Source organism: Numenius arquata, chromosome 8 (assembly GCF_964106895.1).
Source record: "Numenius arquata chromosome 8, bNumArq3.hap1.1, whole genome shotgun sequence".
Classification (NCBI taxonomy): domain Eukaryota; kingdom Metazoa; phylum Chordata; class Aves; order Charadriiformes; family Scolopacidae; genus Numenius; species Numenius arquata.
The window spans coordinates 10,321,431-10,335,244 of record NC_133583.1 but is presented as its reverse complement, the minus strand read 5'-3'; the positions used below and the strand labels follow the sequence as shown (position 1 = coordinate 10,335,244).

The 13,814-nt window shown below is 39.8% G+C and overlaps 1 protein-coding gene across 2 annotated transcripts in view; it reads left to right on the top strand.

Moving 5' to 3' along the window:
- The window catches only part of PRKAR2A (protein kinase cAMP-dependent type II regulatory subunit alpha), a 65,790-nt gene that overhangs the window by 47,373 nt on the left and 4,603 nt on the right, over positions 1-13,814 (top strand). For both annotated transcript variants that reach the window (XM_074151314.1, XM_074151315.1), the window contains 6 exons: positions 786-892; positions 4,446-4,599; positions 7,792-7,893; positions 9,665-9,739; positions 12,837-12,902; positions 13,589-13,727. In XM_074151314.1, coding sequence (XP_074007415.1) covers positions 786-892; positions 4,446-4,599; positions 7,792-7,893; positions 9,665-9,739; positions 12,837-12,902; positions 13,589-13,727 — 643 coding nt within the window. The remainder of the gene's footprint in view (positions 1-785; positions 893-4,445; positions 4,600-7,791; positions 7,894-9,664; positions 9,740-12,836; positions 12,903-13,588; positions 13,728-13,814) is intronic.

The following is a 13,814-nucleotide window of genomic DNA, read 5'->3' as shown; positions in this document are numbered from 1 at the left end:
TAAAGGACTTTGGAATAACAAAGATGGTAAAGCAGCTCAGGATTGAGGCAGGGTATTTATAGGGCAACATCTCTCTTGGCCTTCAGAGCTTCCCTGGCTGTGCTGCCTACAAAAAAAGTGTAGTCATGGCTCATCAGAGAAACCTAGCTTGAGTCTGCTGTGCAGACCAGCATTATCCCATTTTCTGTATGTGCTCCCCATGTGTTCCTGATCTCGCCTTGTGCTGGAATTGCAGGTTCTCAGACTATTTGGGGAAATAACTGTTTGTATAGTGTCTTGTTCAGTACAGACCTGATCATGACTGGGGCTCTTGGATGATAACAGTACAAATAAGTTACTAATAAATCGTGGTGCAGTTTCTAGACATACATACAGATAAAGAAATATGTGTACTGCTGACAAATCAATAGATGCCCATTGCAGTGAAGCTGTGTCAGATTATGCCAAGTGAGAGCTTGCTGTACAGGTGTGCTTTGGCACTGAAATGGTATGCATAAGTTAAAAGGTATTTGGACATAAATTTGAGATAATAACTCTTCTGTAATGGAAGTATCTGTGTTTGCATTATTGAACTTATCTTAATAAGCTGGAAACAAGTGAGATACTAGTGGAAGTCAACATTTCATACCAGTATTACTTGTATTTGCATACAGTAAAAACAATGCAATGCATGTTGCACTTCACTATCCAGATTAAGTCAAATGACCTCACTCTTTTCCAGCAATAATGCTAAAGTCTATCTTCTGACAGGTTTTTTTATTTTTTGATTTTTGTTTGTTTTATAGGAGCAGCTGTCTCAGGTCCTTGATGCCATGTTTGAGAGGAAGGTGAAACCTCAGGAACATGTGATTGACCAAGGTGATGACGGAGACAACTTCTATGTTGTTGAGCGGTAAGCAGCTGTGCCTTTGAAATGTAGAGTAGGTTTCTTTTCAGTCTCATAATTTTGTAGATCATATATATGTGCAACAGGCATATAATAGATATGTGTGTGCATGCACCTTTTGAGTATCTTTTACCCTTTTGGAAGAAGTTCTAGCTAATGTTACTTTTAATCACTGTATTTGAAGAAGAACTAAGGGCACAGATTTATTTCTTCCTGTAAAACTATAATATTAAACAAAATATTACTGACTAATTATAAATGTCTGTTGGAACACGATCTTAGCAAACTACTTTTTTTTACGCACTGTTATCTTCCTTATCACTGAAATAATGGCACCATTAATACTGTATTAAATGCTTTCAAAGCAGTTCTTCAAGAAAATGTGTTGCCTTTTGAATTGTCGTGCTGTGTTTAGGGAATTTGGAAAAGAATTTTTAGGTTAGAAACTGTTCATTTTAAATGATCCTTGTCCTTTATATGGACATTCCCCTTTCTGATTAGTGGAATTACAGGACATAAGGCTACCTCAAATATATTCTCACCATATGCCCATTCCTCTGTCTTCTACCATACCATCCCATTAGCCTAAACCAGTGCTCCATTTCAACACTCGGTTATCTCCCTCAGCTGCTCTGCCTCAGACCAATCACTTGTCTTTGGCCAAACAGGCCAAGTTCCTTCTCTTGCCATGTTCAGGTCGGGTTGGATGGGGCTCTGAGCAACCCGGTCTCCTTGAAGATGTCCCTGCTTATTGCAGGGGGGTGGGACTAGGTGGCCTTTAAAGGCCCCTTCCAACCCAAACTAATCTATGATTCTATGAGAGATGAGACATATGCAGAGCAGTGATTCCTAATCTTGAGGAAACTTACATTCAGTTTGGGAGGCTCTCAGAAATGTTAGATACCATCAGCCTATTTTAATTTGTTTCTGTGTAAGGCTATTAACCTGTTGGTTACCAGAAAGCTTTTCCTGCTATGAGTTTTAACCTAAAATAAAAAAGTGAAATGGAACCTTGTCTTTGATGTTCAGGTAAATGCTCTATGGTCTCTATTCTATAGACATAATGCTGTTCCACAACGTGGTTTTTTTCTATCAAGAGATAGTTGGGTTGGAAGATTTCAGGCTTTTAAGTTTTTTTTTGTCTTACTCTTGAGGTATAATACACCAGTAACAAAAATATGTTGCCAAAAATAATGTGGCAGAAGGGGTATACAGTTATTAAATATTAATACAGTTATTAAACTCAATGATGTCTATCAATAGAGCATACCAGCCTTTGCTCTAAACACCAACTCGGCTGCAACTCCTATGTTGGCTATTCAGTTATTACAAAGAATTCTACAGTTATGAATTTTCTATCCCCTTCTCCCCATTTCCAGTCCTCCCACCCCCTCATTTTTTTCATGCAAAAAATAGTAGGATACTGGTGCTTATGGAAAGCTACAATATTTCCACTTGTCTGCAAGTGCAAATTCAGAGGACTCTGGCTCTTTCAAGGCATCAGTAAGCATGTCTTGTTACTCTAAGATAATCATTAATGCCTAAATATCCCTGAGGATTAGTTTCTTCCTGTCAGAATGAACGCTGACTTTGTGTTGCACATGTAACTCTTTAGCTTCTTGTCTGCATAGAAAAGCAGGTTTTCTGGCACAGGCCTTTTTTCCCCAAAGTCTTCTGTTTGTAATACTTCCTCACCAGATCAATTTTTTCTGAGTGTCTTTTCCCGTGCACAGAGGGGCAGCAGGCAGGACAGATGCAACTTGAGGACGCAGCAGCTATTTAGTCCTTACTGCATGGAAGGGAGAGCTGGGACGAATGTGTTGTGTGGCTAAACATCATCAGTGTGCTCATTGCTGCTGGGGAGACACCTGATGAGTCTGTGCTGATTGAGCAGTCATCGGTCAGGAGGGGCAGCCCTGGCCTCTGCCTCTTGGAACAGGCTGATCCGTAATCTTGCTGAGTTGCCCTCTTCTGCTTTTCTGCTTTTTTTTTCCTTGGGGTTTTATATTTTTTCATGTCAGTATTTTTCTTTTGAGTCCTTGAGCTCCTAACGATTACCATCTCAACAATTACACTTTGGTCTGTGTTTTTATTCTTCTTATCTTGCAGGGCTTTAGCTCACGGACTGTCTCACAGCTCAGCAACAGTTTTCTCAATAAATCTGAGCCAAGGTCACCCAGTGGTGCCTCACCAATTTAGTCCTTGGGCTGCAGGTGCCTGAATACTTGGCTGAAGGTTATGTGGCTATAGTTATTTGGAAATAAATGGCACTAGTAAGTGACTTTCAGGCTAAGGGATGGGAAGAAGTTGTTGTATTTAGCTTAAGGTGCTCACAGATGGCTCTTCTAGATCAAAAAGACCTCTGAAGATTGTTGCCTCTCAGAGAATCATTAAATAGATACTGGTTATTACAAGAATTAGTGAAACTTCCCATCAACACTAATCCTTATTTAGTTTACTGTTAGCATGCTGTTGGTTTCTTTCTCTGTCTTCTAGGTGTGAGTAAGCAGTAGGGTGTAAAAAGCATCTGGTAAGGCTGTTTTGCAGTCCTCATGAGCCTGGTTTCCTCCTTTAGCTTTTCAGGTGACAAGGAGAGGCTACATATCTTGGATCTTCAGATACCTCTGAATCTGGCCCATCTACTATTGATCCAGTAGCCAAACTTTCTCTGGGTCTGAAAGGCTTTAATACAGTAGACCCTCAAGTCATTGTGCAAAGCTTCCTCATTTTGATGTATTTTCATTGGTTGTCTGACGCATGTAACCTCCACTTTGTGGAAACTCCTACAAACGAAGCTGGCATAAAGCTGTCTTATGGTAGATGTGGGATGTTTAACGTTCCTGAATTAGCTTTAAATCTTCCAGCTTGAGGATCAGTATGTGCTGCTCATATTAAGACTGGTCAGTTAGCTCTCCAAAACTAACTCAGTACCTTAGGTATGTAATGAAAGGCCCTTTCTGTGATCTTTATGCTTCTACAACATCCCTGGTTGTCCATACAAGAGCTGGATAGTTTGTTTGGCAGGGACATATGGAGGTATATTGCATCTTCGGGTTATGATACAGACGTACCCTTAAGCTGGAGTTAAGGCAAATCCATAGGAGCAGGTAAGCAGTTGGATGAGTTTATCCCAAAGGTACTGCAGCAATACCGTCACTGAGGAAAACGGGTAACAGAGGCTATAGATGGATCCAAGTCACTCTAACGAGGCCTCACTGGGTGACAGGCACACTGTGAAAAGACAAATACTGTTAAAGACAATGAAACTACCTAACATCCTGACCAGAACACTTACAATAGCGATGCTAAAATACTCTGCAGAGGAAACCAAGTAGATCCTGCCCGGATCTATCAGGAGTTAAATGCTTTATTAAGAGAGAATTATTGTGAAAATAGTGTAGATAGAAGCACCTTAGTATCAGGCAATTGGAAAGCTTAATAAAGCGTGTTCCATCTCACCCAGCAATAAGAGGACTATTTGTATAACATGAAAAAGCTGTTTTTATGATCTGTACTGGAATGTTGTCTAATAAAAAGCATCTATTTCATTGTTTTCCAGGGGTTTGTATGATATTCTTGTAGCAAAAGACAACCAGTCGCGCTGTGTGGGCCGCTATGATAATCACGGCAGTTTTGGCGAACTGGCATTGATGTACAACACTCCTAGAGCTGCCACCATTGTTGCCACAACAGAAGGAGCCCTTTGGGGACTGGTAAGAAAAGGAAGTTGGTCTCATCTGCATAATATTTTAAACACTCACCATGTCCAGTACTTCTCTTGGTATGATTCCATGTGCCCGTAGCTGTTTTATCATGATCTGTTATCTCGCCTCCTGGCATAAGAGATCCATTGTGCAAATCTTTTTGGCCACTTTTCTAGAACAACTTGTCTGTAAAAACTGTATCACTGGTTTTATCTGTCCCTTTATTGTTTCGCATTTGCTGTAATTGTGGCTTTTGTTAAAGAAAAAAAACCCTGGTTTTGTTTTCGTCCTGCAGAGGACAGTGGAGGCATTAAGGCACATGCTTTTTGGGAGGGGAAAACAGTATCTAAATGATGTCCTCCATTTTCAACTCGCCTTCCTACCATTTTGTCTGCTTTAAGGGGAATGGGAAGGTGTTAAATATCTTCTTGAGGATGTCAGTAATTTGAAGAGCTAGGAAGACTGCCCAAAGCTTTGTTTTCCTTCAAAATAAACTGCCGTGATGTTTCTGGTCCCTTTGTGTTACCCTGGAAGAGGTTCTCAGGTCAGCGTGACCTATGAGATACCAAGCTAAATGATGGTGTTGCTTTGTTTCTAGCCCAGCAGTGTTGAATGTGAAGCCACAGACATTAGTTTCCTTTTTTAGTTCTTTTCTCTGTGCTATTTGGACAGGGTTATTTTCACAGTGCTCTCTTACTCATCTGTGAGGGCTCACATAATAAGTGGATTGTGCGATCAACGAAGCCTTTGAAGCCAGAAGTGTTGTGTGCTTTCTGTGTGTGCCGGGCTCCTCGGTAACTATCGCTGGGGGTTGACCATGTGTTGTGACCTTGATTATAGGACTGATAAGCTGCTACACGGCTTGCTTATGCAATCTCAGCGCTTGCTGAGAGATCTGACTTCTGACTTCCCTTTTCTTTGTGAGCTGAAAGAAAAGATTTTGGTAAATCAACCAGGGAGTAATGTCAGAATCTAATTTCTTGAACAAGACAGAACAAAGCAGTTACCTACAAACTGAGCTCATTCACAAAAGGAAGAAAATGAGATGATGATTCTTTGTTCCAATTTGCCTTTGAAAAGAACTGCACAAATTGGGTTAATTTTGGTTTGTTTTTTCTGTGATTACATTCACTTAGTTAGCAAGGTGTAGTTGAAGGAGGACCTCTTGCTAGTCATCTGTCCTCTGGATATTTTATTAACTAAGGCTGCATTTATCTGCCTAAGACTTAAGTTATGTCTTCCAGTTATTCTGTCATTGCCATGTTTTATTGTACTATTTTGTGCCTGATGTAATTTAAACATATTTTTATTAGTCTGCAGAAGTCATTGCTAAAGCTTATGGGTTATCTGACGTTTAGGAAATGTGGATTACTCCTTCTGCATTGCAGACTTAGGCCAACAAAAGCCTGGAAGGCTCAGGCACAAAGCAGTTATCAAATGTGGGTCTCTTCTGGAGCAGAGAAATATCCTCAGCCTTTGCTACTGAACGTGTCTGGGGAAAACCTCACGATCACACGCGCTTCCTGCACTGCTCTGCCTTTTTTTGTTCAAATAATGCTGCTTCTCCTTCCTCACTGATACTTTCAAACAAATGAATTCTGAATTTTTTATGCTTTTGCAATTCCCTTGACCATTTGAAGAGACTTCTACCACTGAAGGGTTTCTTTAAAAAAATAAAAATATCCCTCATGCTTTATCATATCTTGTTCTCCTTTGGATAACAGTAATACCATTCTTCCCTTCATCTTTCACCTCCTTCAGCTTTTATATTCCACTAGTGTCACCTGTATCAGTCACTGTTTCAAGTACAAGTATTTGCAGCCTGCATCCCATAAAACTGTTCTCTTACTTTAAAATATCTCTTCACCTCAAAATGTCTCAGCTAAGTTATCAGTTCATGCCCGCAGAAAATGAGATCCAGAGGAATGGCTCTCACTACTTCAGTTGTTTCCACTAACTGTGGTATATGTAAACTTAATTTTTTTATTTTTTTTTTTTGTGGTACCGTTTTCCAGACAAATTTCTGCTCCTTTCCACTGACTTTTTGTTTTTGATTTTTACCCTTGTGGCCTCATGTTGTGTAAAGTAAACTCTGCAATGTGTAAAGTAAACTCTGCAAGTCTCACTCTGTTCGTAATTTAGTGCTGATCCTAACAGGGACCAGGGGCGTTATTGTAATGCAAACACTAACAAAAATACCTGGTGGCCACTCGCCCTTCCCCTTAGCCTGGGCATGCTGTTTAATTGTGGCCTTTCTCATCGCTGTCTGCAGTAGTTGAGCCCTGCCTTTTCTGCGTGGAAATAAAAAGCATTTTGTTAAGGTCTCGGACAATAAACTCTCAAATATGTCTGCCGTGTCAGGTACTGAGAGAGGAGCTGTGCTTATAACTGGGCGAGATTCCCTTCGCTCGGGCACGTAGTGCCGCCCAGTGGCCATGCAGCCTGCACATTGCTAGCTGCTGTCTGGGGAGAATTCCCGGGGAGGGGCAGAGGGGTGGGTGGGAATCTTGCCCAATATTTGGGCTTCAAAAGCAAACCAAACAATTTTTCCATCAGGAGGGTGCTCGTGTTACATGGGGACAGCTGGCAATTAGGAAGTAGTCATTGGAAAACGCTGCCTCAGATCCTAGAAGGTGGAGGAGTGAATCAAGCCTGTTGCTGTTTGATACTGTGTTCCTGATCTATTTGAGACCAGTATAAATCTCCAATTTACTTTTGAAATCTGTAACTCAAGTGGAGAAGAATCCAATTCAGACTTAATCCTGCAGTTGCCTTACCAAATAAGTGTTGGAAATGCCAATTTCCAGTGGCTTCAGCAGGAACAGCGTAACTCTTCATTGTATGAGGAAGCACGGAAGATATATTAGCGAACAGCCAAATAAAACCCAAAACCTCAACCCTAAAAACCGGTACAAGATAGACTGAAAATGGAATTCTTAAATGCTTATCTGAGAAGGACTAGGTCTTACAGCTCCATGTTTTTCAATTTGTTATTGCAACAAGTACTCTCACAAGAGCTGTTATGATCACCATTGTGATGGGTCATTTTAACATTTAAATGATGGATCATTCTATCATTTTAACAGCTGGCTTCTCAAACCTAGTGTTTGTTGCAAACTCTCGTTCATGTTTGTCAGTTCTTTAAACAAGGAACATTTTAGGCAAGAGGAATAATGTATTTCTCTGTGCTGTTTCTTGCAGGATCGAGTGACGTTCAGAAGAATTATATTGAAAAATAATGCAAAGAAGAGGAAGACGTATGAATTATTTATTGAGTCTGTGCCCCTTCTTAAATCCTTGGAGGTAACGCCTCTCAGAGACATCTGCATCAAATTCTTGCATTAGCATTAGCTCCACAGTCAGTGTTTCTGCTATATCAGAAACCTGTGTCATTTTTGCTTACAACAATTTTAAGAGCTGCTTTGCTATCACGTTTACTGTACAACTTAATTTGCATTGTTGTACACTTTTTTTCACTTCTTTTGTTCACAGTAAGCAATTTGCTGATTTTTATCTCAGGCTGTGTAAAAATTTAAAGAAAAATCACAAAACAAAAAACATCTATAAATGTGTCTGATAACGGGTATTAAAGTGAAAATTGGAACTGAGGACTGTGGTTCCCTTTGAGGGTGTGATATGAAGTAATGATACAATCACTGGGATGGCCTTTATCAGCCATGAATGATTTTAAATTTGAGACAAAGATGTGGGGCGTAGTAGGTCTTGCTTTAACCTTAACTGATATTCAGGGGGCAGACTAAGAATAGGCTAACGGGAAGCTCTGCTGGCTGGGAGCAACGTGACCAGGCAGAGCAGGCACATGTCATGTTGATGTGTGTGGTGCATGACTTTAGGAACAATGTGTAAGTTGTCACTTCTAAGCTATTGATTCAGCCTGTATCTTCAGATGGCTTTTGGAGCCGTACCAAACTGCTTTGAAATTAGTATACGTCTATCTTTGCCTCACACCATAACTTAGCTTTTCTTTGTTTTCTCATCATATTTTTCAGCATTAATCTTTAGTATTTGAGAAAAGCTTTTAATCCCTCTGAGAGAAGATTGCAAAATTGCAAAGTATCATTAAGTGTGAACAGCAACCTCTAATATGTATTATTTTGGACATATGTTGGTAGCTGTGGAATGTGTAAATTGCAGAACACCTTCTCCCTCAGTGCCTGGCTTAAACTAGTTCCATCAATGTGACTTTTTTTGAGCACAAAAATGACTCATAAATTTTTTAAAATATCGAAAAATAACTTGTTATCACTGGATGGCTTTTTGCATGACACACTGCAGTTGAATCATGTGAGAACCAGAACTGAGTTTCTCAAACACAGGCCAGATTGAGGTGCATTTGTGGAGTGAATGGATTATAACTGAATCATCTGTCGAGATACTCAGTTTAGCTGTCGGATTTCCCTCCTTCCTTAATACGTGTTTTACACTGCTCTGAAGCAATAAAATTGTTTAGTGGTGTTCTAGATGGGCAGTGGGAAACATTGGAGATAAATGTAAGTGTTCTTTCTCCCTTCCTGTTTATGAAGACTCAGACCATGCTTCGTTGCATGTCAGATTAGTACCTCTTGCCCTCGCTGCTGGGTGGCCTGTTGCTGTGCCTGCTTACAGTATAGAGCTGGTATCCTTTTCATAGCCCCGTCCTCTCTACACTTTAGGAATGAGTTCTGGGACATACAAAAGATCCATATATTCAAGTATATGGTGATTAAAATATTTTGAAAATGTGTTGCTGTGTTTCTCATGGAAGTTTGTTCTTAGGAAGTTTATGACAATTTTTTTTTTTTTTCTTTGCTCTAAAGCAACCAAATCAGTTATTTGTTAACTTTCAGGGTAAGAAAAGCGCACGGATGGGACACCAGACAATTTTCTTGCCCTATTGATTACGGTAGTCTTGAAAGCTGCAGTGTGGTACAACAATGTCATTGTAGGGGCTCTGCTTTCAGTACCCAGATACTGTGTGTTTATGCCTGTTGAGTGCCTCTTCATTTCAGGGATATAAAGTTTACAAGAGGTGCACTGTAATAGATGATTATGTTTAATTTTCTCTTTGTTCCAGGCATCAGAGCGAATGAAGATAGTGGATGTTATAGGGGAGAAAGTGTATCAAGATGGGGAACGTATAATTTCTCAGGTATTTGAAGTCTAAATTTCTCTTTTATCATTCTCTTTTCTCTGCTTCTTTTTCCTTGTTTGGAATTGACATATAGAATCCTACTGCTTGGACCAGCTTCGCATCGCTTATTCTTTTAATACTTCCAATTCTAAAGCATTCTTTTAATGCTTTCAATTTATTTAACCACTTCCTGAATGTTTGGGGAACAGCCAGTATGTCTTTTGCTAAAAAATTATTCTATTACTTTAGCTTCTGGGTTTTAATTATCTCATCTGTTTGTTTTTTATAAATGGTCTTTGCAAGGTTTCAAGAGAAGTGTGCCTTAAGAAGATGAAAATAAATGTCTGTCTGTTTAATTTGCCATGACAGCCTCCAGCTACGCTTCTCGTAGGCAGCTCTGACCAGATTATACAAGGAGTCACAAGCATGTAGTAAAGGCATCTCTAATTCCCAGGTCCGACTAAACAACAAAAACAAACATGAAACTCGATGACGTCATTTGGAATATTATGCCAGTTGGACCCAGCTCAGTTAACTATTCTAAGAAACTATAAGGGTTAATGAAAACCATTGTTTTTCCTGATGCTCTTAAAAAGAGTATTTCAGTGGCTTAGTTGTCTAGCTTCAATCCACAGCCTTTGGTTGTTGGTGTGTGTTTTGTCTGCTGTAATAGAGCAAGGCCAGAGTAGGGGAACGTGAAGCTGGACAAACTCAAGCTAAAGCTGTGGGATTTTTTTGGCTGTAACACAAATAACGTTTTGGAACACTGTTACTGATGAAACACAGGAATTTTGCATCAAGTTTATCTTGCAGTTGCTCTGTTTGTCACAAAAGTGCTCTAGTTCAAGTTAAGGCAAGGAAGTCCTGGGCTTACCTGAAATTGCATGCTTTTGATCACAACTGTCATCTTGTTTTATAAACAGAATATGACTCCTTGATAATGTCTTGAATAATTAATCTTAATTACCTTGAATGCCAGATAACTCTGGATGCAGGAAACCTGAGTTTGCTGATAACCAAATACTGCCAAATTACTTTTCTCCAAAAATACCCTCAATTTTGTAGTTTGAAGATCTTGTTGCTTAAGACCCTGAGAAAACTGAACTGTCAGCAAAATCAAAGCTTATAAATCAGTCTCAAAACTGGGAACCCACGCAATCAGTGATCCAATTACGCAGTTGGTTTTAATCTTTTGTAATAACTGAATTAAGGACAAGGATATAATTACCCTTAAAGGAGGATTAATAGTCTGGATAGGTCTGGGTGATGGTAATACACTGCTAAAGGTGATGAAATTTTATGCTTGAAAAAGATGCAATAACTCTTCCATTGCAGCAGTTGCATCAATACCATGAATCCCTTTTCTCTCGTGGATAATTTTACATTTTAATTACCTTTTTGGACTTCGATCTTTCAGTTAAGGGCGGTATGCTTTAAAGCACTTGAAAATTGTTAGTGCCTGCCTGTGTTATGGAGATGTCTCCCACTCTGTTTGTTTTTATTTTTTGAAAGAAAAAACTACATACTCTTTTGGTGCTTACTCTCAGAATTGCACTGAGTGCATTGGTTCATCTTGTGATAGGTGGCAACGGTGCATTGAACAGCTTTGTGCTGGATGATTTACGACCATCCCCTGGAAGCTTAGCCGAGGGCCTAATTCCTTCTGTAACTCCATGTTTAAATCTTGCATCATCTTCTCCCAGCCCATGTTTCATACTCAAGTCGTGATCATCTCTATCCATCCTTCCCATCACATTCATAGTCTCCTTGCCCACTTAATGTCATCTGACATCTTGCCCATCTGACTTAATGTCAGACTTACCTCTCTCCTCACATTGTTTCACAGGCGTTTTTTTTGCTGAGCCGCTCCCATTCCCTTATCAGTGCCTTATCTAGCCTCTGCTCTTTGAAGCCTTTAGTCCCTTTGCTTCTGATTCATAGCAGGAGGCATGTGCTGGCTCTCCACTCTGACCTCCAGTCCTATACCAAGCCCACAGGGGTTGTTATAAGAGAGGGAAAGTCCTCTCTGTCACAACTAAAACTTTCAAAATTTTAAGTCCTGGCAAAGCTCTCCAGAGCAGATGTAAAATACGATCTGTTGAAAGTCTGCAACCTGATGCGGTTTAGATAGATGTGATAAAGGTTCTAGAAGCTCTCATGGAATGGTTGAGGTTGGAAGGGGACCTCTGGAGGTCATTTGGTCCAACACTCCCGCTCAAGCAGGTCCACCTACAGCTATTTGCCCAAGACCATGTCCAGACAGCTTTTGAATATCCCAAAGGATGGAGACTTCAGAACCTTTCTGGGTAACCTGTGCCAGGGCTTGGTCACCCTCACAGTGACTCTTTCATAGAAACAGTTGAATTTGATTAAACTAAACTTTTTTTTTTTCAATTTCATCCTCAGTTATTCAACAACAGCTTGTGATATCTTTCTAGAACTTCATAAAAAATGGCTATTAACTTTTATTTTCTCCCACTTGCCCTATGTGACTTATTTTCCTTTAACTGCATGATGCTATTGAGTGCTTCATTATTCCTTGCCATTCTCACTACCTTTATACAGCTGTTGCATCGTTGCTCATGTAGGTGGCTTACATTATGGACTTGGTTTTCTGTAAATTATCCTTCTCTTACTTTTTACGTTCACGCTCCTGAAATACAGCTATTCTGGGTTTTGCTGATCTCCCACTATTTTACCTGGGATTGACTGAGCTCGTACTTAGTTTAATGGATCCTTCTTCCTACTGACATCTAGAAATGCAGTCGCTAAATTGGTGTTTTATTAAAAGTTTCTTCTGGAAATTCTAGGCCTTGCTTAGTTTCACTAACTATTGGATACTTCCATCAGGATTGGAAGACTTGAACTTCAGTGGTTTTGCTGTATGTCGTCAATGTCCTTTGCTTTTTCCTTTCCACCTACGCTCTCACTGAATGATGTGTACTGATAGTTCCTTCTCTCTTGGGTTCCTCTGGTATATTACCTTACCAGTCACCTTTTAATGTTAAGAATTTGAATATATGTCAATTCTAGCAGATTTCTGCACTAGGCCTAGTTCAGAGTGAATGTGTTAATACCATTTATTAAATAATTTGTTTTACCTTTTCCTTCACAGGGTGATAAAGCAGATTGTTTTTACATTGTAGAATCTGGTGAAGTAAAAATCTTGATTAAAAGCAAGGTGAGTTCAAATTGTGTGGTTTAGGCTTTAGGTCAATCCCCTATTCAATCGATTAATACAAGTGGTGGGAAAAAGCCTACCCTGACTTATTTTAAGATATTATTTTATTATATTTATCTTTGTCACTCATGTGATGTAGGTTTTAAATCCCCATACCTGTTCTGAAGGAGCCAGAAGTCACTTTACTAAAGCTGGAAAGTCTTTTGCTTGTATCTGCTCCTCTGCAAACTAACGTGATACACTCTCCCTGGCCTTAAGAGTGGAGATGAAACTTTTCTTCTAGGATGATAGAAAACTGCAACTTACAAAACCTGGGGTCTGTTATCTCTAGTGACATAGACATTGGCATTTGAACATATCTCTGTGCAGTCTGAAGCAGCCTTAGGGAACAACATGTGTGTGATAAAACCCGTTAGGCTAATGTCATAGCAGTTCCCAAAGCTGGAACGGTAAATACCTGCCAATCTCAAACCTTGTGGGCTGCCATACACTTTTCTTATCAAACTTCTAACTGAACATGCTGTTAAGGACAGCACTTCTACCAGTATAGAGCATGACTTGGGACTTGCTAGTTTAAAAGCCCTAAACCAATGAGCTGTTGCACGTCTGTAAGAGATCTGGGATTAACTGCAGCCTTGTACAATAACAGAACTACATGCAAATAATTAAAATGTAATGTTTAACAGACTATGACAAGTAAAGAAGCTAATCAAGAAGTGGAGATTGCTCGGTGTCACAGAGGGCAGTATTTTGGAGAGCTTGCACTCGTTACCAACAAACCCAGAGCAGCCTCTGCCTATGCTGTTGGGGAGGTCAAATGTTTAGGTAAGCAGATGTTCTGTGTTTCTAGCTACAGTTGTCTTTGCTTGTTTTGTGGACCATGCCTGAGCGAGCAGCTATTCAAAAGCTAGC